The sequence below is a fragment of the Phyllobates terribilis genome, unplaced genomic scaffold, assembly GCF_046119375.1.
Source record: "Phyllobates terribilis strain yellow unplaced genomic scaffold, ASM4611937v1 Scaffold_11__3_contigs__length_659146591, whole genome shotgun sequence".
Lineage (NCBI taxonomy): Eukaryota > Metazoa > Chordata > Amphibia > Anura > Dendrobatidae > Phyllobates > Phyllobates terribilis.
This window is the reverse complement of record NW_027362771.1, coordinates 23308401-23333945: the sequence shown is the minus strand read 5'-3', so window position 1 is coordinate 23333945 and position 25545 is coordinate 23308401. Positions and strand designations below refer to the sequence as shown.

At 44.9% G+C, this 25545-nt stretch overlaps 1 protein-coding gene across 2 annotated transcripts in view; it reads left to right on the top strand.

Moving 5' to 3' along the window:
• The first annotated feature begins 19062 nt into the window (after positions 1 to 19062).
• Positions 19063 to 25545, top strand: part of LOC141164967 (uncharacterized) — a 74902-nt gene continuing 68419 nt past the window's right edge. For both annotated transcript variants that reach the window (XM_073650626.1, XM_073650625.1), the window contains exons 1-4: positions 19063 to 19162; positions 19423 to 19475; positions 21003 to 21068; positions 21395 to 21457. In XM_073650626.1, the coding sequence (XP_073506727.1) occupies positions 19114 to 19162; positions 19423 to 19475; positions 21003 to 21068; positions 21395 to 21457 (231 nt within the window). In that variant the 5' untranslated portion in view covers positions 19063 to 19113. The remainder of the gene's footprint in view (positions 19163 to 19422; positions 19476 to 21002; positions 21069 to 21394; positions 21458 to 25545) is intronic.

Genomic DNA, 25545 nt, shown 5'->3' with positions numbered 1-25545 from the left:
CAAGATGCTGTGCTTCCTCCTTTTTGATGCTCTGCCAGGCCTTCAATGCGATCGCTTTCAGTTGCTGTTTGTTTGTGGGCCTTTCTGTCTGAAGTTTAGTCTTTAATAGAGATGAGCGTTGTTCGACTCGAACTGTTCGCCAATCTCAAATTCGAGCTGTTTTGGGCGGTGTTCGAGCCGTTCGGCGAACACGAACGATTTGAAAAAAATTCGGCTGTTCGAGGTTATGTTCGATAACTGTTCGTGCACCTAAATCATAACTGGATTTTTTCTCATTAATGATGAAAATTAATGTTAATACGCAGTTTGAGTGTACAGCGGGGCGGGGGGAGGGGCAGGGGATGGATCTCTGCAGGAATAATGAAGATCTACATTTTTTTTTTCTCTTTCCCGCATTTACAGTGGGGAGGTGTAATCTGTCAGCCTATCAGCAGAGCACACACGGAGCGAACTGCTTTTTTTCACACAAGCAAGGGCATGTGTCATTGGCAGTGTATGTCACATGTCCTTGCCCTATAAGACCCAGCCATTTTCCCCGTCGCCACTATTTTCTCACTGCTGCAGCTGCGTGTTAGACGGCACCGCTGTTGCTGTGTGCGCTATACCTTGTTAATTTCAAGCCAATTTTCGCACAAATCTACAGATAGCTTGGGAGAAGGGAATAGTTGTGATTGCAGTCATTTTAAGGACTAGGTTACAGCATTTCCTATGACTTTTATCAGGCAGGTCTGTGCTCTTAAATAGATAGGTTGGGAGTAAAGACTAATTGTAATTGCAGTCCTTTTCAGGACTAAGTTACATCAGTTCCTATCAGTTTTTGCCAGGCAGGTCTGTGCCAGTGTTGTGCAAGTTTTTTTCACAGCATTTGGCTAAATCTAGCAAAGCTAATCCTTTTTGGCCTATTGCAGAGTGTGTTAGTCAGTGGAGTAGCCTATCTGTGTTGCAAGCTACACCACCTGTGTATAGAATACCAATTCTTTTACTGCACCTAGTGAAGTAAAACCTTTTGGGCATAGCATCATTCTATTAGTTCATCTATACTGACCTCCATCAGGTTGCAAATTGAATAGAATTTTTTTCTGCATCTAGCTCTGAAAAAATATTTGGGCTTCTAGCAGTGTGTGGGACTTGGTCTATTAGTCCGTCTATACTGACCTCAATCAGTTTGCAAACTGAATATAATTTTTTTCTGCATCTAGCTCTGAAAAAATATTTGGGCTTCTAGCAGTGTGTGGGACTTGGTCTATTAGTCCATCTATACTGACCTCCATCAGGTTGAAAATTGAATATAATTTTTTTCTGCATCTAGCTCTGAAAAAATATTTGGGCTTCTAGCAGTGTGTGGGACTTGTTCTATTAGTCCATCTATACTGACCTCCATCAGGTTGAAAATTGAATATAATTTTTTTCTGCATCTAGCTCTGAAAAAATATTTGGGCTTCTAGCAGTGTGTGGGACTTGTTCTATTAGTCCATCTATACTGACCTCCATCAGGTTGAAAATTAAAAATAATTTTTTGTCTGCATCTAGCTCTGAAAAAATATTTGCCCTTCTAGCAGTGTGTGGGACTTGTTCTATTAGTCCATCTATGCTGACCTCCATCAGGTTGCAAATTAAAAATAATTTTTATCTGCATCTAGCTCAGAAAAAATATTTGCCCTTCTAGCAGTGTGTGGAACTTGTTCTATTAGTCCATCTATACTGACCTCCATCAGGTTGCAAATTAAAAATAATTTTTATCTGCATCTAGCTCTGAAAAAATGTTTGGGCTTCTAGCAGTGTGTGGGACTTCGTCTATTAGTCCATCTATACTGACCTTCATCAGGTTGAAAATTAAAAATAATTTTTATCTGCATCTAGCTCTGAAAAAATATTTGGCCTTCTAGCAGTGTGTGGGACTTGTTCTATTAGTCCATCTATACTGATCTCCATCAGGTTGCAAAGTAAAAATAATTTTTATCTGCATCTAGCTCTGAAAAAATATTTGGCCTTCTAGCAGTGTGTGGGACTTGTTCTATTAGTCCATCTATACTGACCTCCATCAGGTTGCAAATTAAAAATAATTTTTTGTCTGCATCTAGCTCTGAAAAAATATTTGCCCTTCTAGCAGTGTGTGGGACTTGTTCTATTAGTCCATCTATACCGACCTCCATCAGGTTGCAAATTAAAAATAATTTTTATCTGCATCTAGCTCTGAAAAAATATTTGCCCTTCTAGCAGTGTGTGGGACTTGTTCTATTAGTCCATCTATACTGAACTAAATCAGGTTGCAAATTAAAAATAATTTTTATCTGCATCTAGCTCTGAAAAAATATTTGGCCTTCTAGCAGTGTGTGGGACTTGGTCTATTAGTCCATCTATACTGACCTCCATCAGGTTGCAAATTGAATATGAGTTTTTTCTGCATCTAGCTCTGAAAAAAATATTTGGGCTTCTAGCAGTGTGTGGGACTTGGTCTATTAGTCCATCTATACTGACCTCCATCAGGTTGCAAATTAAAAATAATTTTTATCTGCATCTAGCTCTGAAAAAATATTTGCCCTTCTAGCAGTGTGTGGGACTTGTTCTATTAGTCCATCTATACTGACCTCCATCAGGTTGCAAATTAAAAATAATTTTTATCTGCATCTAGCTCTGAAAAAATATTTGGCCTTCTAGCAGTGTGTGGGACTTGGTCTATTAGTCCATTCATACTGACCTCCATCAGGTTGCAAATTGAATATAATTTTTTTTCTGCATCTAGCTCTTAAAAAAATATTTGGGCTTCTAGCAGTGTGTGGGACTTGGTCTATTAGTCCATCGATACTGACCTCCATAAGTTTGCAAATTGAATATAATTTTTTTCTGCATCTAGCTCTGAAAAAAATATTTGTGCTTCTAGCAGTGTGTGGGACTTGTTCTATTAGTCCATCTATACTGACCTCCATCAGGTTGCAAATTGAATATAATTTTTTCTGCATCTAGCCCAGACGATAGTTTTGGCCTAATACCACAGTTTGGCCACTCAGCTCTGCTCGGTTCCCATCCATTGTTTTTTTTTTGCAAACAACTCCAGAGTTGTGAATTAGTTAACCACCAAAATGAGTGGAAAAAGGCCTGCTGCTGGTGGAAAGGGGAATAGGCGTATTGGGAAGGGGAAAAAAGGTTGTGTCCGTGGGGTAGGTGTTAAAGCAACAGTAACATCTGCAGAAGAAAGACCATCTTCCAGCCAAACTAAAATGTCTACTTCTTTTAGCGGACAATGTGATAAGATACCTTTCTTACGGCCACGCCAATTGCTACAAATTCCAGATGAGGCACAAAAGCAGCAGGTGCTTCAACAGATATCAAGTGCTCCTTTAAGTGGGCTCTCCTCCACATCAACTTCAACATCACAAATACTCCAGTCCTCAGAGGTGTCACCCCAATCGCACTTGCTTCCTCACAGCTCCCAAATCTCCAGCTGCCTGTCTGAATATAAGGTAGAACAGATGGTTGAGTCCGCAGAGCTGTTTACTCATACTATAGCCTGGGAATCAGAGGTCGGCTCCAGCGCTTCTGTGAATCCAGACGAGGAAATGATCTGCACTGATGCCCAGCATCTTTATGAGTCGGATCCAGGACCAGACGCAGAAGGTTCTTAACATAATGTAGACCCTCATTCCCAAACTGTAACTCCTGTTGGTGGAGACAATGAGGAAGACGATGATGAGACTCAAATACCTGATTGGAGCGACAACTTTAGTTTTTTGTCAGGGCAGGAACAGGTTGGCTCTGAGGACGACGGGTGGGATAACACACAGGGTGATGATGATGAGGTTGGAGATCCCACTTACTGTCAACCCACAGTCAGCCAAGAGATGAGGTCAGCAGAGGAGGTAGAGGAGGATGCTAGTGACGACGAGGTCAGGTTGCGCCTTCCTGGACAGAGACGTAGTACTGGAAGCACGTCAACAACTGCATCCTCAAACACAACTCTGCCTCTGACCACAAGTCGTGGTGGCTCTTCAGGTCGCATGGGTGCTAAGCCTTGCATAGCCTGGGCATTTTTTCAGATCGATAAAGATGACCCAACTCGTGTTATCTGTAAGATTTTTCAACAAAAGCTAAGTAGAGGCCAAAAAATACATAGTTTGAGTACTTCATGCATGAACCGGCACATGGACATGAAGCATAAGTTGCAGTGGGAAGCTCACTCTGCTACAATGCGGCCTAGCCGGCCGGGCCAACCACCATCTGCCCTCTCTTGTGCATCTGCGGCCTCTTCATCCTCTGTGACTGGGGGGACAGCAGTCACACCTGTTTTGGGACGCAGACCTGCCACCTCTTTACCCCCAACAGCCAGCGTGATTGGCAGGTCATCATTTTCTTTGGAGGTGGTAACACCAGCTGGTGTTGAGGGCTGTCCGACATCGATAGCACCACCTTTGGATCAAGGCAACCTAACATGTCCGCCTGCATCTTCCTCACAGACCGGCAGTTTGCCGGGGACACCCTTATCAACACCGTCTAAGATGTGGACAAGTAAAAGACCATTTCCTCCTAGCCATGAGAAAGCTAAGAGGTTGAATTTCACTATCTGCAAGCTCTTGGCTACAGAAATGCTGCCTTTCCACCTGGTGGACACACAGGATTTTCAAGACCTTATGTCCGTCGCAGTGCCCCAGTACCAGATGCCCAGTCGGCACTACTTCTCAAAGAAAGGTGTGCCTGCGCTCCACCAGTATGTCCAACACAACATCACGGCTTCTTTGAGAAACTCTGTGTGTGACAGGGTGCATTTCACCACAGACATTTGGACGAGTAGGCATGGACAGGGGCGTTACATGTCGCTGATTGGGCACTGGGTAACTATGTTGACAGCAGGACAAGGGGCTGCTGTCCAAGTCTTGCCGTCCCCGCGAGTTGTGCGTCAATCCTCTTTATCTCAAAGTTCCTCCACTGCTTCTGCCTCCTCAACCTCCTCTCGGTCCTCCACCTGCACCCAAAGCCTGTCTGGTCATGCCACAAGCTTTCTAACTGCGCAGAAGGGATCCTGCACACCTCCTTACTATGCTGGCATAGTCATCAGGCGGTTTTTACTTTGAAATGTCTGGGAAATGTGAGTCACACAGCTGAGGAGTTGTGGTCAGCTCTGGAGAACCAATTTCATGAATGGTTGTCTCCACTGGACCTGAAACCAGGGAAGGCCGTGTGCGACAATGCTGCAAACCTGGGTGCGGCCCTTCGCCGGGGCAATGTCACACACGTGCCTTGTATGGCTCACGTGTTGAACCTGGTTGTCCAGCAATTTTTAGCCCACTATCCCGGACTAGATGGCCTTCTGCAGAGGGCACGGTCGCTGTGTGCTCACTTCCGCCGTTCGCATTCCCGCAGTTCAGCGACTTACATCTCTACAGAAGTCGTTGGGCCTGTCACTTCACCGGCTAAAATGTTATGTGCCTACCCGGTGGAATTCAACTCTGCACATGTTGCAGCGACTGTGGCAGCACCGACAAGCCCTGGTGCAATACGTTTTGACGTATAGCCTGGGCCAACGAGATCCAGAGGTGGGGCAAATCACGCTGGAGGAGTGGTCTCAGATCAGGGACCTATGCACCCTTCTGCACAGTTTTGAAATGGCGACGAAGATGTTTAGTGCTGACGATGCCATTATCAGCATGACTATTCCGGTGATTTACATGCTGGAGCACATGTTAAACAGAATTCTGAGTCAGGTGGTGGCACAAGAGGAGGTGGAGGAAGTAGAGGAGGAGGAGTTGTATGCGGAAGGGGCTAACATCTGCAAGGTCCAGACGGTCGGCAGCACCAAGGCGGCAGGCATGTGAGGGTGGGGGAGATGGTTTTACCAGGGCGCATGGTAGCAGCCAAACTAGTGAGGAAGGTGCAGGAGCCCAGGAAGAAGTGGAGGACGAACTGATGGAAGACTCATCAGATGAGGGAGACCTTGATCACATTTCTGTTGTGCGAGGTTGGGGGGAGAGGACAGAGGAAGGAAGCATGATTGTTACCTCACCACCAACACAACCGGGACTTGGTGCTCCTGGATGTGCAACACACGAGTGCCTTCTTGCTGCACTACCTGCAACATGACCCTCGAATTGTGAGAATTAGAAATAATCCTGACTACTGGGTTGCCACACTGTTAGATCCCCGGTACAAAAGTAAATTTGCAGAAATTATTCCTGCCACAGAAAGGGATGCATGCATGCAGGAGTATCAGCAGACACTGTTGCAGAATCTTACATGTGCTTTTCCACAAAACACCAGTGGTGCACGTAGTGAATCTCACAGTTCCAACTTGCCAACCGTGGGACCGTCGAGTGTTCAGCACTCAAACCGTAACAAAAACACAGTATCTGCTGGTAACATCAATTTTGCGGAATCATTTCACCACTTTTTTAGCCCATCGTTTGCAAGGCCACAGGAGACAAGAATTCAGACACATAGTCAACGCCTAGAGACGATGGTACAGGAGTATCTCCAAGTAAACATTGAAGCCATGACTGTGTCACTGGACCCTTGCTCTTTTTGGGCTTCCAATCTGGATAAATGGCCGGAGCTCGCCACTTATGCCTTGGAGATCTTGTCATGCCCCACAGCCAGCGTTCTGTCTGAACGTGTGTTCAGCGCTGCTGGTGGTGTGCTGACAGATAAGCGCACGCGGCTCTCCACTAATAATGTAGACAGAGTCACGTTCATAAAGATGAACAAATCATGGATCCGAAACGACTTTTCTACCCCTGTGTCATCCTGGGGAGAGTAAAAGCTTGATGATTGGTTAAAATCACCTCACCAACCCTTTTAAGCTTTCAAATTACTAATCATGTTTATCTGTATCTTGGCTGGAAAATAATTTGGGCTTTGTAGCAGTGTGCAGTATTGATTCTATTAGGCCATCTATACTAAGCTCCACCAGATTTAAAATTACTAATCATGTTTATCTGTATCTTGGCTGGAAAATAATTTGGGCTTTGTAGCAGTGTGCAGTACTGATTCTATTAGGCCATCTATACTAAGCTCCACCAGATTTAAAATTACTAATCATGTTTATCTGTATCTTGGCTGGAAAATAATTTGGGCTTTGTAGCAGTGTGCAGTACTGATTCTATTAGGCCATCTATACTAAGCTCCACCAGATTTAAAATTAATAATAATTTTTAGCTGCATCTAGCCCGGAAAATAATTTTGGGGCTCCGAGATGCGCAAGACACATAAGTGCCTTCTTGCTGCACTACCTGCAACATGACCCTCAGATTGTCAGAATTCGAAGTAATCCTGACTACTGGGTTGCCACACTCTTAGATCCCCCACACTCTTCGATCAACCTTTTCATTTCAATAAAGACCAAAAAAATGGTCATTTTTGAAATTATAAGCATTAGCAGGTTATTAGAAACTGAAATCAAACAGTTTTCAACTCAAAACTTTATTCTAGGTTGTGTTACATTTGCACATAGGACCCCTTGTTCGAAAGGAGCTTCTGAACTCTCTCATCCATTGAATTTCTCAGGTTTTGGATGGTTTCTGCTTCAATTGTTTTGCATGAGGAAAGAATGCCCTCCCAGAGCTGTTGCTTAGATGTGAACTGCCTCCCGCCATCATAGACACTCCTTTTGATGATGCTCCAGAGGTTCTGAATGGGGTAGAGGTCAGGGGAGCATGGGGGTCACACCATAAGTTTGTCCCCTTTTATGCCCATATCAGCCAGAGATGCAGATGTGTTATGTGCAGCATGAGACGGTGCATTATCATGCATGAAAATGATGTTGCTGTGGAATACACGGTTCTTCTTCTTGAACCATGGCAGGAAGTGCTGTTTGAGAAACTCCACATACATTATGGAGTTCATCTTTACCCCTTCAGGGATCCTAAAGGGGCCGACAATCTCTCTCCCCATGATTCCAGCCCAAAACATTACTCCACCTCCTCCTTGGCACTGTAGCCGTGTTTGCGTGGGGTGTCCATCAACCAGCCATCCTCCACTCCATCCATCTGGACCATCGAGCGTTGCACGGCACTCATCCGTGAACAAAACAGTTTTGAAGTCAGTCTTCATGTATTGTTTGACCCACTGGAGCCATTTCTGCTTGTGTGCAGTGGATAGAGGAGGTCGACAGGATGGCGTACGCACAGCTGCAAACCTCTGAAGGACCCTGCATCTTGTTCGGGGGACGTTGGAGGCACCAGCAGCTTCAAAAATTTGTCTGCTGCTATGACAAGGCTTTTTTGCCGCTGCTCTTTTAACCTGCCGTAATTGCCTGTAGGAAAGAGTCCTCAATTTGCCCTTATCAGCACGCACACGTGTGTACTGTGAATCAGCTACATACTTCTTGATTGCCAAGACACTTCATCCTGATCATCGCACAATGTTGATTGTAGTCATGCCTTGACCTAAACACTCCACAATTTGTTGCTTCTCAGCAGCCGACACATCCTTTTTCTTTCCCATTTTGGCAGAAAATGTAGGCTGCTTAATAATGTGGGACAGCCTTCTTAAGTAGTCTTGCCGTTCATTGGACACACCTGCCAAACTAATTAGCACAGGTGTCTACAATTGCTTACAGTGATATAAAGAGCCCTGACACACATCACCATCAATGAGTTTAACTGACAAACAAATTCTTCCCTTATCACTCCTAAACACTTTTTTGCATAATAATTTGGAACACAGTGTACATGTTCTTTTCCACAAAACACCAGTGGTTCACGTAGTGAATCTTACAGTTCTAACTTGCCAACCGTGGTCTGTATGGAGTTGTTCAATAAAGGGCCCAAAATTAAGACAACATAGACGGGAGAGGTCTCTATGAATAGGAATTCCTAAGAATTTGATACCCTGTGAGGGCCAGGCAAAGGGAAAGTTGGACTGGATGGAATCCTGTATGGATTTGGGGAGGGAGACATTGAGGGCCTCAGACTTCGCTGTATTGATTTAAAAAATTTGACCATGTAACAAAGTGATCTATTTCAGCCATAACAGCAGGGATGGATATATGTGATTGAGAGATATATACTAGGACATCAGCAGCAAATAGAGAGCACTTGTACTCGGTGCCTCCCACCTCAATCCACCTAATATTGGGGTTATGGCGAATTGATGAGAGCATGTGCTCCGTCACTAGGATGTATAAGAGAGGGGACAGAGGACATCCCTGCCTTGTCCCATTGGTGATTATGAAAGGTGATGAAAATGTTCTGAAGCGCCCACTGGGCCTTGGGACATCCGGAGCCGGACCCTTTTTGGTGGATGCTGGTGGTTGTAGTCTCCGTGGCGGCGACCCGGTTCCGTGGCTCAGGGCGTTCAAACCAGTGGCGGAACTATTTATGTGGTTTTGATGTTTAAATGTCCGACTACGCCACCCGTGGATTGCGGTCAGAGTGAACCGCCGCTGCAGGGCAGACCGCTGAGGCTGGTGTTGTGGGTGCAGCAGAGCATAGGATAACTCCCCACGGGAGGAGTATAGCCTCAGGGCAGTGTATGCGGAGGATGGGGGTGATGGTGCAGGGCAGCAGCAGTAACGACACGGAGTCAGTGATGCAGTCCAGGGCCTTTACTCACAGTTCTTATTATCCAGACCACGTCTGCAGGTAACGGCTGCCCACGTCGTACTGTGCTCACCAGGTGAGGGGCTCAGACAACTCCCAAATAACTTTGGAGCGCTTCACAGGACCCCCTTTGTGTGTCCTTTGTCTGGCCTTTCTTACCAACCCTTCTGTCCGGCTGCCTCGGGCCTCCTCTTGGTAAACTTGGCGCCAGTTTCCCTGACCCTATGTGCTGCCCTCCTAGCGGGTGTAGCGAGGGGCTGCGCCACATAAAATGTCACAGCCTCCGGTTTCTAGCTGAGGGTGGTTTCCCGCCTCCACTAGTTTCGGGGACCGGTCTCCCCCTTTGGCCTTACCCCTCCACGCAGGTGGATTCGGGCGTGCGGTGGCGACTCGCCCGTCCACACCCCTGGGATCCCTTCGTTCCTCGTTCCTGGAGCCTTCTCCGCTCCTCTTCCTTCCTTCTCCCTCTTCCTGGCCTGGGCCTCTGTTACTAGGCCCGCCTCCGGAGCAGAGCTCATGCAGAGCCCCTGCTCCCTGTCACTTCTGCTCAGACTTCTCTGCACTGAACTAAGATGGTGACCACCTTTTATACTCCCTTCTCAATGCACCCAGGAACTGCTTCCTCCCTGCTCCTGCACTACAGGGTTCCCCTTCCTCAGTGTTCCCTCCCCCCACTCCAGCCAGGGAAAAGGACTGTCGTGCCCATCTCAGGGGCATATTGGTCGCCCTGCCCCACGGCAATGTGGTGTAATGCATGCAGGCGTCGGGTCCTGATCCATACTCCATCCTTACCTGAGAGTGAGATATCACACCTCTGGGTGAGGTGCAATATCTCTGTAGCAACCGAGCCCTCGGGGTGCTACAGTTCCATTTATCTTCAGCCTAGGTGATGTATTGCGATACAGGGCCGTGATTTTGGCTATAAAAGGGTCCCCTAGACCCCTACCCCAAGCTTTTTAAGAGAATAATATATGGCGTGCCAGGAGACTCTATGGAATGCTTTCTCAGCATCCAACGAGAGTATCTAATTACAAATTTTTAACTGCATTTAGCCCAGGAAATACTTTGTGCCTAGTAGCTGTGTCTGCTAGTCAGCGGATTATCCCGGCTGTTAAGCAAGCTACACCACCTGTAGTTTGGACACTTAATTTTTTCAAAGGAAATGCTTCGGGACCACGGGACACTCAGTGAAGAGCATCAGGAGGCACCCCAAGCCATAGGGGCTGGGACTGGCGGTAGGACGCCTTGCGGTGGACAGCCGAGCTCGATCCTTATAAAAGCTTTTTAACTGCAGCAGCTTTAGTGGACGCTACTGGAGCTGGAATTACGCGGCTGCTGGCATGAGACTTGCCCTTCAATAGATCCTTGTAAAAGGATTTAAAGTGTATTCATTCGAATTAGAGAGACAATTTAAATTAAAAAGCTTAGAGCTGCCTCCACCACAGGGGGGCTCGCTCGACCCACCAGCGGATAGGCACCAGTATTGGGAGAGGGGGGCTGGCCGTCAGGGTCCACCGCGGCTCTGGCACAAACCCGGCGACACGGAGGTGGCACGGGCAGGAACGGACGGGCCGTGTCGGCTTCTCACTTATTGGATTTTAGAAGGGCATGACATGCCTATATCTGTGTCTCCCCCTCCTTTTACTCCTCCACCTCTTTTCTTTTCGCATGACTATATGTACTTGTCACTTTTCCATGTGTTAGTTATGTCTTCTGAGCAGTTTGTCAGCTTTTGGACACCTTTGAAGGTGTTTTCTATGTGTTTCTATGTGTTTTTGTTTGCCTGCCATTGGTTTTAACAGTGTTCGAAGGTGTTCAACGAACAGTTCGATGAACAGTTCGGCGAACACAAGGGTGTTCGACGAACCAAAATCGAACACTACGGGGGTGGCTCAACACTAGTCTTTAACAAGTGAAATGCATGCTCAATTGGGTTGAGATCAGGTGACTGACATGGCCATTCAAGAATATTCCACTTCTTTGCTTTAATAAACTCCTGGGTTGCTTTGGCTTTATGTTTTGGGTCATTGTCCATCTGTGGTATGAAATGACGACCAATCAGTTTGGCTACATTTGGCTGGATCTGAGCACACAGTATGGCTCTGAATACATCAGAATTCATTTAGCTGCTTCTGTCCTGTGTCACATCATCAATAAACACTAGTGACCCAGAGCCACTTGCAGCCATGCATGCTCAAGCCATCACACTGCCTCTGCCGTGTTTTACACATGATGTGGTATGCTTTAGATCACGAGCTGTACCACGCCTTTGCCACACTTTTCTCTTTCCATCATTCTGGTAGAGGTTGATCTTGGTTTCATCTGTCCAAAGAATGTTCTTCCAGAACTGTGCTGGCTTTTTTAGATGTTTTTTAAGCAAAGTCCAGTCTGGCCTTTTTATTCTTGATGCTTATGAGTGGCTTGCACCATGCAGTGAACCCTCTGTATTTACTTTCATGCAGTCTTCTCTTTATGGTAGATTTGGATATTGATACGCCTACCTCCTGGAGAGTGTTGTTCACTTGGTTGGCTGTTGTGAAGGGGTTTCTCTTCACCATGGAGATTATTCTGCGATCATCTGCCACTGTTGTCTTCCGAGGGCGCCCAGGTATTTTTGCAATGATGAGTTCACCAGTGCTTTCTTTCTTTCTCAGGATGTAACAAACTGTAGATTTTGCCACTCCTAATATTGTAGCAATTTCTCGGATGTTTTTTTTTCTGTTTTTGCAGCTTAAGGATGGCTTGTTTCACCTGCATGGAGAGCTCCTTTGACCGCATGTTTACTTCACAGCAAAAACTTCCAAATGTAAGCACCACACCTCAAATCAACTCCAGGCCTTTTATCTGCTTAATTGAGAATTACATAAAAAAAGGGATTGCCCACACCTGTCCATGAAATATCCTTGGAGTCAATTGTCCAATTACTTTTGGTCCCTTTAAAAACAGGGTGGCACATGTTAAGGAGCTGAAACTCCTAAACCCTTCATCCAATTTTAATGTGGATACCCTCAACTGAAAGCTGAAAGACTGAACTTCAGCTGCATCTGAATTGTTTTGTTTAAAATTCATTGTGGTAATGGCTAGAACAAAAATTAGGAAAATGTTGTCTTTGTCCAAATATATATGGACCTAACTGTATATACTTAACAAAAAAGTGTGAAACAACTGAAAATATGTCTTATATTCTAGGTTCTTCAAAGTAGCCACCTTTTGCTTTGATGACTGCTTTGCACACTCTTGGCATTCTCTTGATGAGCTTCAAGAGGTAGTCACCGGAAATGGTTTTCACTTCACAGGTGTGCCCTGTCAGGTTTAATAAGTAGGATTTCTTGCCTTATAAATGGGGTTGGGACCATCATTTGTGTTGTGCAGAAGTCTGGTGGATACACAGCTGATAGCCCTATTGAATAGACTGATAGAATTTGCATTATGGCAAGAAAAAAGCAGCTAAGTAAAGAAAAACGAGTGGCCATCATTACTTTAAGGCATGAAGGTCAGTCATTCTGAAAAATTGGGCAAACTTTGAATGTGTCCCCGAGTGCAGTTGCAAAAATCATCAAGCTCTACAAAGAAACTGGCTGGCATGAGGACCGCCCCAGGAAAGGAAGACCAAGAGTCACCTCTGCTTCTGAGGATAAGTTTATCTGAGTCACCAGCCTCAGAAATCGCAGGTTAACAGCAGCTCAGATTAGAGACCAGGTCAATACCACACAGAGTTCTAGCAGCAGACACATCTCTACAACAACTGTTAAGAGGAGACTTTGTGCAGCAGGCCTTCATGGTAAACTAGCTGCTAGGAAACCACTGTTAAGGACAGACAACAAGCAAAAGAGACTTGTTGGGCTAAAGAACACAAGGAATGGACATTAGACCAGTGGAAATCTGTGCTTTGGTCTGATGAGTCCAAATTTGAGATCTTTGGTTCCAACCACCATGTCTTTGTGCGACGCAGAAAAGGTGAACGGATGGACTCTACATGCCTGGTTCCCACCGTGAAGCATGGAGGAGGAGGTGTGATGGTGTGGGGGTGCTTTGCTGGTGACACTGTTGGGGATTTATTAAAAATTGAAGGGATACTGAACCAGCATGGCTACCACTGCATCTTGCAGCGGCATGCTATTCCATCTGGTTTGCATTTAGATGGACCATCATTTATTTTTCAACAGGACAGTGACCCCAAACACACCTCCAGGCTGTGTAAGGACTATTTTACCAAGAAGGAGAGTGATGTGGTGCTACGCCAGATGACCTGGCCTCCACAGTGACCAGACCTGAATCCAATCGAGATGGTTTGGGGAGAGCTGGACCACAGAGTGAAGGCAAAAGGGCTCATCAAAAGAATGCCAAGAGTGTGCAAAGCAGTCATCAAAGCAAAAGGTGGCTACTTTGAAGAACCTAGAATATAAGACATATTTTCAGTTGTTTCTCACTTTTTTGTTAAGTATATAATTCCACATGTGTTAATTCATAGTTTTGATGCCTTCAGTGTGAATGTACAATTTTCATAGTCATGAAAATACAGAAAAATCTTTAAATGAGGTGTGTCCAAACTTTTGGTCTGTACTGTATATATATATATATATATATATATATATATATATATATATATATACAGTTAGGTCCATATATATTTGGACAGAGACAACATTTTTCTAATTTTGGCTCTAGACATTACCACAATGAATTTTAAACAAAACAATTCAGATGCAGTTGAAGTTCAGACTTTCAGCTTTCATTTGAGGGTATACACATTAAAATTGGATGAAGGGTTTAGGAGTTTCAGCTCCTTAACATGTGCCACCCTGTTTTTAAAGGGACCAAAAGTAATTGGACAATTGACTCCAAGGCTATTTCATGGGCAGGTGTGGGCAATCCCTTTGTTATGTCATTCTCAATTAAGCAGACAATAGGCCTGGAGTTGATTTGAGGTGTGGTGCTTGCATTTAGAAAGTTTTGCTATGAAGTAAACATGCAGTCAAAGGAGCTCTCCATGCAGGTGAAACAAGCCTTCCTTAAGCTGCAAAAGCAGAATAAACCCATCCGAGAAATTGCTACAATATTAGGAGTGGCAAAATCTACAGTTTGGTACATCCTGAGAAAGAAAGAAAGCACTGGTGAACTCATCAATGCAAAAAGACCTGGGCGCCCACAGAAGACAACAGTGGTGGATGATCGCAGAATAATCTCCATGGTGAAGAGAAACCCCTTCACAACAGCCAACCAAGTGAACAACACTCTCCAGGAGGTAGGCGTATCAATATCCAAATCTACCATAAAGAGAAGACTGCATGAAAGTAAATACAGAGGGTTCACTGCATGGTGCAAGCCACTCATAAGCATCAAGAATAAAAAGGCTAGACTTGACTTTGCTAAAAAACATCTAAAAAAGCCAGCACAGTTCTGGAAGAACATTCTTTGGACAGATGAAACCAAGATCAACCTCTACCAGAATGATGGAAAGAGAAAAGTATGGTGAAGGCGTGGTACAGCTCATGATTCAAAGCATACCACATCATCTGTAAAACACAGCGGAGGCAGTGTGATGGCTTGGGCATGCATGGCTGCCAGTGGCACTGGGTCACTAGTGTTTATTGATGATATGACACAGAACAGAAGCAGCCGAATGAATTCTGATGTATTCAGAGCCATACTGTATGCTCAGATCCAGCCAAATGCAGCCAAACTGATTGGTCGTCGTTTCATACTATAGATGGACAATGACTCAAAACATAAAGCCAAAGCAACCACGGAGTTTAGTAAAGCAAAGAAGTGGAATATTCTTGAATGGCCAAGTCAGTCACCTGATCTCAACCCAATTGAGCATGCATTTCACTTGTTAAAGACTAAACTTCAGACAGAAAGGCCCACAAACAAACAGCAACTGAAAACCACTGCAGTGAAGGCCTGGCAGAGCAACAAAAAGGAGGAAACACAGCATCTGGTGATGTCCATGAGTTCAAGACTTCAGGCAGTCATTGCCAACAAAGGGTTTTCAACCAAGTGCTAGAAATGAACATTTTATTTACAATTATTTAATCTGTCCAATTACTTTTGGTCCCTTTAAAAACAGGGTGGCACATGTTAAGGAGCTGAAACTCCTAATCCCTTCATCCAATTTTAATGTGGATACCCTCAAATGAAAGCTGAAAGTCTGAACTTCAACTGCATCTGAATTGTTTTGTTTAAAATTCATTGTGGTAATGTCTAGAAAAAAAATTGGAAAATTGTTGTCTCTGTCCAAATATATATGGACCTAACTGTATGTTGTGGAATACCTAGACTAACAGGACGTTCAATGGACCCTCAATGCACTGCAGTATGCCACATACACTGCCTGCCTAATTGCTGCTATCACCACTGATTATATGCAGCTGGATTAGTCCTCAGAAGGACTGTTAGTTCAGATGGATATTATAGATATATTTGTGGAATACCTATACTAACTCTAAACAAGCAAATCTCTCCCTGACGCAGATGCACTTCTCCTTACTCTGCCTGATTCTGGGGTAGACTGTGACAAGCATGGCGGCGTCCGGTCTTATATACACCTGATGATGCCGTGCGGCCAGACAATCATTATAATGCCACAACCAACATGACTACGGCATTACAGTGTGTGGCAGGCAATCCCTGAATGTTCATTGGCTCTCTAAAGAGCACCAAATATGCAGGGAGGGGAACCAAGCTCCCATCCGGGCAACCAGGAAATACTAGAGTGCAGAGCATCTCGAGCACGTTCGCTCATCACTAGTTATAGTGTGACAATGCTGAGTCTGGACAGGAGAGGGAGAGGATGGGGGCTAAAGATGACTGTAGATTGTTCATAAGTTGTTGGGTATTAATGGCACGTAGATTTCAGTGTGTATGGTAAGTGGGGGTGTCCTGGGTGAGGAGACCATTCTTGACAGAGAAGGAAAGAAGGTTGTGGTAAGAGAGTGGTAGAGGAGAGTTCGTAAACTCATGCAGCGAGCAGAGTCGTGAGAATACCAGGTCCAGAGTATTTCCGTCTTCATGCGTAGGAGAATTAGTAAACTGTGAGAGGCCGAATGAGGCGGTTAGAGAAAGAAGATAAGAGGCAGATGAGGAAAGTGGCTCATCAATGGGTGTGTTAAAATCCCCCATGCTGAGAGTGGGAATATCACAGGATAGGAAATGTGGAAGCCAGGTGGCAAAGTGATCCAGAAACTGATGGGAGGGGCTTGAAGGGCGATATACAACTGCCACCCATAGGGAGAAGGGTTTAATGAGTCTAACGATATGGACTTCGAAGGAAGGAAACATAAGTGTGGGAACCTCGGGGATGACCTGGAAAGCACATTGTGGTGAAAGGAGCAAACCAACACCTCGACCTTGTCTGCTCTCAGGTCTGGGAGTATGTGAAAATTGTAGCCCATCATACGAGAGAGCAGCTGCGGCGGATGTGTCAGACTGTTAGATCCATGTTTCATTGATCGCCAGATTTCAATAAAGAAGGAATTTTATTATATCTGAGGAGCTGGAATAGCTTTTTCTAAGGAACTGATCAATGCCCATGACGCGCCCCCTGGGCCGTGTGGGGAACCTGGAACCGGGCCTTTTTGTAGATGCTGGGGGTTGTAGTCACCGTGGCGGTGACCCGGTCCCGTGGCTCAGGGCGATCAAACTAAATGGCAGTCTATATACTAATGTCCGACTACGCCACCCGTGGATTGCGGTCAGGATGAACCGCCGCTGCAGGGCAGACCGCCGAGGCTGGTGTTATGGGTGCAGCAGAGTGTAGTATAACTCCCCACGGGAGAAGTATAGGCTCGGGGCAGTGAGTGCAGAGGATGGGGGTGATGGTGCGCGGGAATAATGACTCAGAGTCTCTGCAATGCAGTCCAGGGTCTTTACTCACAGTTCATTACTCCACGTTACTCCGGCCGGCTGTAACTTCCCGCGTCGCGCTGTGCTCATCAGGTGAGGGGCTCGGCCAACTCCCAGATAGCTTTGGAGCGTTTCACAGGACCCCCTTTGTGTGTCCTTTCTCTGGCCTGTCATACCCCGCCAGTGACATCGCTTCTGTCCGGCTGCCTCGGGCCTTCTCTGGTAAACCTTAGCGCCAGTTTCCCTGACCCTATGTGGTGCCTTCCTAGCGGGTGTAGCGAGGGGCTGCGCCACATGAAATGTCACAGCCTCCGGTTTCTAGCTGAGGGTAGTTCCCCGCCTCCACTAGTTTCGAGGACCGGTCTCCCCCTTTGGCCTGACCCTTCTACGCAGGTAGATTTGGGCATGCGGTGGCGACTCGCCGGTCCACTCCCCTGGGGTCCCTTCTTTCCTTGTTCCTGGAGCCTCCTCCGCTCCTCTTCCATCCTTCTCCTTCCTCCAGGCTCCGGCCGCTCTCTCAGGCCTGCCTGCGGAGCAGAGCTCGGTCTGAGCGTCTGCTCCCTGTCTTCTCCTCTTACTCTCTCCTTGCTCTTTCAGTGCTAGCTGGGCCTCACAGGCTAGGCCCGCCTCCGGAGCAGAGCCACATGCAGAGGCCCTGCTCTGTCACTTCTTCTCTCAGACTGCGCACTGATCTAAGATGGTGCCCACCTTTTATACCTCCCTCTAGGTGCACCCAGGAACTGCTCTCTCCCTCTATGCACTTCAGGGTTACCCCTTCCTCGGTGTTCCCTCCCCCCACTCCAGCCAGGGACAGGGACTGTCGTGCTCTACTTGGAGCATATCGGTCGCCCTGCCCCCTGGAAATGTGGTGTAATGCATGCAGGTGTCAGGGTCCTGATCCACGCTCCATCCTTACCTGAGAGTGAGATATCGCACATCTGGTTGAGACGCAATACCTCTGTAGCAACCGAGCCCTCGGGGTGCTACACCCACACTTGATGAACGTCTGAATAGCTATGCTTATCACTATCTATAATTTGCTGTATAGTGATTTGCTGCATCCCACAAAATATTACAGCGTTATGAGGGAAGTGAATTTAGAAAAAAGTAAAATATTTTCCATTCTAGAATTTTCTCAGATTCTAGAAATCTTCATTTTTTTTGCATTGGAAAAAAAACGATGAAACACTAATGGTGAATACTGATGCACAGACCAAACACTGATGCTAATTGCTGGATTGTATCCAGAAACTGAGGAAAGCTGTTCAGTTCTTCTTTCGTGAAATTATCTCTGAATAAGATATAAAAATAATGGTTGATTTTTCAGCTTGTACTGCAAGGGTCTTTCATGATTATTTTTTTCTAATAGTGCTGAGCCAATAAGTAGATAACTTGAGGGTTAGAACAAAAATGCAATTAAAATGTAATTAACAAAAAGCAGGATCTTGTTTAATTTTAAGATTTAAGTGCAGGTGTGTGAAAACTAAACTAAATAGACAATGGCGCAAGGTTTGCCAACTAGGTGTTACAAATAAGGATTAAAGAAGTGTGGATAATTTGAAAGTTATAGAGACTTAAGGTAAAAATGAAGATTACTTTGTCTTAAGCCAAATGTCAGCAATGACGCTAAAGTCAATATTCCTAAGCTGTGTCCCCATCATATAAATTAAATGGCTTCATTCACTGCAATTTATCTGTGGCTGGTATTTTAAGAAAACACATTGAACCAATTGCTGCAGCTATGAAGATAGCCATTTTTTTCTTGCTTGTGGGTTTAAGCAGTTGCTTTGGTAATGTATCTCCCTTCTTTTACAATGAGCAATATGAATATAGCGTATATTCGTACTGATGTAAATGTATGGTGCCATTAAACATATTAGTAGACTTTTCACAACAATGATAATAACCGGGAGACTTAGCTTTCTAGATGTTAAGTTGGGCAAATGTGTAAATTTTAAAATGATGTTTCCTTTCAGTTGCTGACCATTATGAGCTTTCTAGATGTTAAGTTGGGCAAATGTGTAAATTTTAAAATGATGTTTCCTTTCAGTTGCTGACCATTATGACCATGGTGAACTTGAGTCATGCCCTGGAAGGATCTCAGTAAGAATATAAATTTCCTTTGATATGTTTGTAACTTGTGTGAAAGACTAATATCAAGATTAATTGTTGTCAGTGGGAGAAACAAAATAATAATCTTGTAGTTATGATACCTTTTAATGGCTAACAAAATAAAATAAGTGATGTTACAAAGTAAGCTTTCGGGACTTCTTAGGTCTCTTCATCAGGCATGGTATAGTAAAGTATCTGTACTTTGTTATACCATCCCTAATGTTGAGACCTAAGAAGTCTTGAAAGCTTGCTTTGTAACATCACTTATTTTATTTTGTTAGCCATTAATAGGTATCATAACTACAAGATTATTATTTTATTTCTCCCACTGAGAACAATCAATCGTTTTTCAACCTGCTAACAAGGTACCAAAACCTTTTTTGCCTTTAAATTAACATCAGGCATGGTAGGAACAACACCCTTGGCACAGATATAGTCATCTAATGCCCACATAGGCTTGTTTGTATTTAGTTTAGCATTCAGGATTTTGTTTTTGCGATGTTAATGTTAATCTGGTAGTCCCATAGACAATGAATGAGTTGTATAAGTGCATCTTAACTCCAATGAAGACAAGGCTCTGCAATACCCTGTCTCCAGAATCTAGAGTCTAGTTCTCTATAATGCTGAGGGTCCCAGTGATTAGGAGATAATTTTTGATTATAGGAATAATCCTTTAATAGCCTTGTCCTGACATCTGATATGGACTAAGTATTGGAGAACTCACTCTCTTCCTATCTGGCTCCAGACCATTTTTTTCTGATTTTTCAAAAAAGCCAGCTTTAGAAAGTCTGCATTTTCTATTGTATATAAAAACTGCATTGGAACTGAAGAAACATATGATACAATTTTAGGGGAAAAATATCTTCCCTCAATGACTTTCCCTGTCACTGCCTCTAGCTTGTTACTCTTTAACATGAAACGTTTGAAATATGCTGTAAAAATTGACAACATTTTTAAAATTGACACTGAAAAAATCTTGAGGTATGTTCCAGCTCCTTAGAATAAAATCCAAAATTTATTTAGTCCATATAAAAAATTGAACAAGCTCCTAAAACAGCACCCATATGAGGAGAATAAGGCAACATGTTTCCATCGCAATTCCGCAATCTTTATCTTATTTTAAAAATTATAAATCAGAAGTGTAAAATAAAATGGAAAAGATAATTTATTTATTAAATTAGATACCAAATAAGAAATGCTTATAGGAACAATTTTACTTAATGAACATTATATGTTCAGAGACAGATTATAATAGGGATCTTGTATTGCTGAGACAATATGATTGTGTATTATGGAAACTGACTTAACTAAATTCATTCCCTAAAATGCATTACAAACGCCAGAAAAACAGGTAAAGAAACCAAAATACAAACATGACTTTCATAAGAGATTGGATTATGTCAACACAAAAGTCAAATTAATTCATAAGCAAAAAATTCACATGCCCATATCAAATGCCAGAAAGAGGAAATGAAAGAACATATCCATAACATGTATATATGTGTGTCTTACTTTTAGCTCGCTAAAGGTCAGGTTTTGGTTACAATGGTTGTTGAACTGATTCACACATATGCAAAATTGAAGGTAAAGTAAATTCAGCTAATTTTTTATCATTTTTATTCTGTGAATTGCAAATTATTTATATGGTAATTGCCACTAAAGTATAAAGTAGTGTATATGTTTGTTGTATCATTTATCTATCTATTTATCTATCTATTTATCTATCTATGTAGTGTATACAGTATGTTATATCAATCTTTTAATCTATCTATTTTCTATTGAAATATTATCACTTTATTTATTACTGTTGAGTATTATTTATTTACTAGTAATCCCTTTGGAATTACTTTACAGTAGATGCTTTCATATACAGTTGCATAACATTTATTCATTGTTCCTCTGTATTCTAGAAAGAAGGCATGGAAGATTCATGGAAAAAGATAATTCTCATCAATAAGGCCTTTACAATTGTGGTAAAATAAATTTTAACTATTTACATATTATTCCATCTAGTATTATTCAGTGTCAATCGAGGGTGCCAAGGGCCCACCAGTATCATTGACTCTGGGGGCCCAATGTTTAAATACTTGCAAATATTACATTACTCTCAGTCACAAATGTGTGTATGTTTCTATATAATAATAAATAGTGATAGTGAATAGAATGTATTGTGACAACAATTGTTAGTATTGTGGAGTGGAGGCTGAAGGACCTGACAATTTCCAATCTGGACAACGTCCCATAGGCAGTTCAATGAAAGAGGACCCCTCAACTCACAAATATGTCACCACCAAAAAATTATAAATTCACTGACTGTGGTGGATCTTTTAATAAAATTTTACTTTTATTCACTCATTAAAATAACAAAACAATTTTTCCACCGTGCTTAGCTCAGGGTATAAGTACATATGTGGATACTATTCTTAGACCTTTTGTGCAGGCGCTCCCTTCCTATGTCTGAGACACAATGGATGTCCTTAGAAGATTGGAGGATTTACAAGTCGAGAATGAAGTATATCTAGCAAGTCTCGATGTGGAGGCACTCTACAACTCGATACAACATGAGACGGGGGTAGGAGGACGGAACATTTTTTGAAAATGAGAGGGTTGCACCTCAGAATACACAATGTTCTTGTTGTGGACCATTTAAGGTTCATATTGAAGCAAAATTATTTTTTATTTGATGGGCGGTACTTCCACAAGATTCCTGAGCTGGTGGGAGGAAACTCTGTTTTTTAATGATGCAAACGAGGAATGGGCGTCTAAGGTGTCATTATGGATAAGATTCATAGACAACGTCCTCATTTTGTGGACTGGAACCATTGAGTTGTTTGATAGCTTTGTCTCAGTATTAAAAAATAACAACATTGGTCTGAGACTAACATCCGCCATTCACAAACATCAAATTTCTTTTCTGGATTTGAATATCCAGATAGACTCCACAGGGCATGTGGTCACTAGTGTTGAGCCACCCCCGTAGTGTTCGAGTTCGGTTCGGTTCGTCGAACACCCGTGTGTTCGCCGAACTGTTCGTCGAACTGTTCGTTGAACACCTTCGAACACCGTTAAAACCAATGGCAGGCAAACAAAAACACATAGAAACACATAGAAAACACCTTCAAAGGTGTCCAAAAGCTGACAAACTGCTCAGAAGACATAACTAACACATGGAAAAGTGACAAGTACATATAGTCATGCGAAAATAAAAGAGGTGGAGGAGTAAAAGGAGGGGGAGACACAGATATAGGCATGTCATGCCCTTCTAAAATCCAAAAAGTGAGAAGCCGACACGGCCAGTCCGTTCCTGCCCGTGCCACCTCCGTGTCGCCGGGTTTGTGCCAGAGCCGCGGTGGACCCTGACGGCCAGCCCCCCTCTCCTAATACTGGTGCCTGTCCGCTGGTGGGTCGAGCCCCCCGCGGTGGGGGGGGAGTAACATCTGCAGAAGAAAGACCATCTTCCAGCCAAACTAACATGTCGACTTCTTTTCGTGGACAATGTGATACGATCCCTTTGTTACGGACACGTGTAGCACCCTGAGGATTCGGCTGCTACAGGGGTATTGCACCTCAAGCCAGAGGTGTGATATTCCACTCCCGGGTAAGGATGGAGTGTGGAACTGGGCTCAGTAGGCTGCATGCACTACATACATCCCATTTCCGGGGGACAGACCGATGGTACTCCCACTAGGTATATGTGCAGGTACGACAGTGTCTGTCCCTGGCTGGAGTGGGAGGGGGGTGGAACATCCCAGTAGTGTAGGGGCAGATAGGGGGAGCAGTCTGGGTAATGCTAGGAGCTCATTGGGTGCTGGTCACCTGAGCTCACACATAGAGGGAGTATATAAGGTGGGAACCATCTTAGATCAGGGTCAGACAGGCAGACAGTTACCAGTCAGTCTTTTGTAGAGGGTCAAGCAGTCCTGAAAGAAGAGAGAGAGGAGAAGAGAAGGACCCAGAGGGGAAGAAGAGGGAACCCCAAGAGCCCAAATACAACCAGAAGGGTGAAGGGTTGGCACAAGGGTACCGGATCCCAAGCTGGTGGAGGGCACTAATCCTCAGCCAGAGACCGGAGGTTGTGGGCAGGATCTGCCACGACCCCCCACCAAATCCACTGCGAAGGCATACCGAGTATAGGGTCAGGGAACCCAGAGACAAGGGTTTTACCAACAAGAGGCCCGAGGGAGCCGGACATAAGTGGATCCCTGGTGGGGAAGGCCAGAGAAAAGGAACGTCAGAAAGGGAGCTCAGGATCACGCTCCAGAATTACCTGGGGGTTGGCCGAGTCCAGGACCTGGTGGACGCAGCACGGCTCGGGCGGTCACTCAAGGCCGGAGTGACCAGTACAACAGCAGTAAGTAAAAACCCTGAACTGCAGAGCCCGACTCTGAGTCTTATTACCATCCTCACTGCACCACCACAACCACCACCCTCTACAACTGACCCCCTGAGGCTATACACCTCCCGTTGGGGGTTATACTACCAGAGCTGCACACACACCACCAGCCTCAGCGGACCCTGCTGCAGCGGCGGCCGTATTGACCGCAAATCAACGGGTGGCGTAGTCGACACTAAAGAACATCCAGCAACATCTGTAGGACTGCCACACACTGAGCTTGACACCCTGGGCACGGACCGGGTCACCACCACTCGGAGACTACAACCCCCATCTGATCCGGCTCCGGGTATCCCCCAAACAACACTGGCCCAGGGGGCGCGTCACACGTCCATCGCTACAAATTCCAGATGAGGCACAAAAACAGCAGGTGCTTCAGCGGATATCAAGTGCTCCTTCAAGTGGGCTCTCCTCCACCTCAACTTCAACATCACAAATACTCCAGTCCTCAGAGGTGTCACCCAAATCGCACTTGCTTCCTCACAGCTCCCAAGTCTCCAGCTGCCCGTCTGAGTATGGGGTAACACAGATGGTTGAGTCTGCACAGCTGTTTACTCATACTATAGCCTGGGAAACGGAGGTCTGCTCCAGAGCTTCTGTTAATCCAGACGAGGAAATGATCTGCACTGATGCCCAGAATCTTTATAAGTCGGATCCAGGACCAGATGAAGAAGGTTCTGAGCATAATGTAGACCCTCGTTCCCAAACTGTAACTCCTGTTGGTGGAGACAATGATGAATACGATGATGAGACTCAAATACCTGATTGGAGCGACAACTTGACTTTTCGGTCAGGGCAGGAAGAGGTTGGCTTTGAGGACGACGGGTGTGATAACACACAGGGTGATGATGACAAGGTTGGAGATCCCACTTACTGTCAACCCACAGTCAGCCAGTCGATGAGGTCACCCGGGCCTTTGCCTGGCCTTTGGGATGTCGCGGTGGTCGGCTCCCTGGCCCGTACCCTGGGGTCACTCTTTAAAAGGGTGGATAATTGTTAATTTTATAAGAGTTTGTGACACCACCTGTGGTATCTGGTGAGAAGCACCAGCGCTGCAGCAGTCCACTGAGGCCCGTGATAAGGCAGCTCGATGGTATAGCTCCCCACAGGTGGAGCTAGGTCTCAGGGCAGCGTATGCAGGGGGAATGCAGGACAGGCGAGACCCAGCTGGGTCAGAGCAAGAACGGAAACGGACACGGTAGTCACTTCAGTACCTTTTACTGGAGGAAATTCAGGCACATCCTGGAGCACTGTAGGGTGAAGGGTGCATATCAGGATCCTCCCCAATGAGCGGGTGTAGGGCCTCCTGTTTCTTGCCTCTGCGCAGTAAGTTTCTGACCTGCCTGGAGCTAGGCCTAACTTTGTCTCTGTCCTGCGCTGGCTGACCTTGTGGTAGGGCCTTCTCTTGAAGTTCACGCTCCTAGTATGCGGGGCCTAAGCGTCTCCTGGCTCTGTTACATATCAGCACCTTAGCGATCCTGGGACTTGTAGTTCTCCAGGGATTCCGGTTATGCCTTACTGAGTCATAGAGATCCTGGTAAGATCGGATCCGGTGTCCGGTAAATGCTTCGGGGTGAGCTGGTTAAGCTCCTCTGCCCCTTATGTACTAACTCGCCACTCGCCTTCGGCCTACTCGGGCCCTCAATAGGCTATACACACTAACGGCAG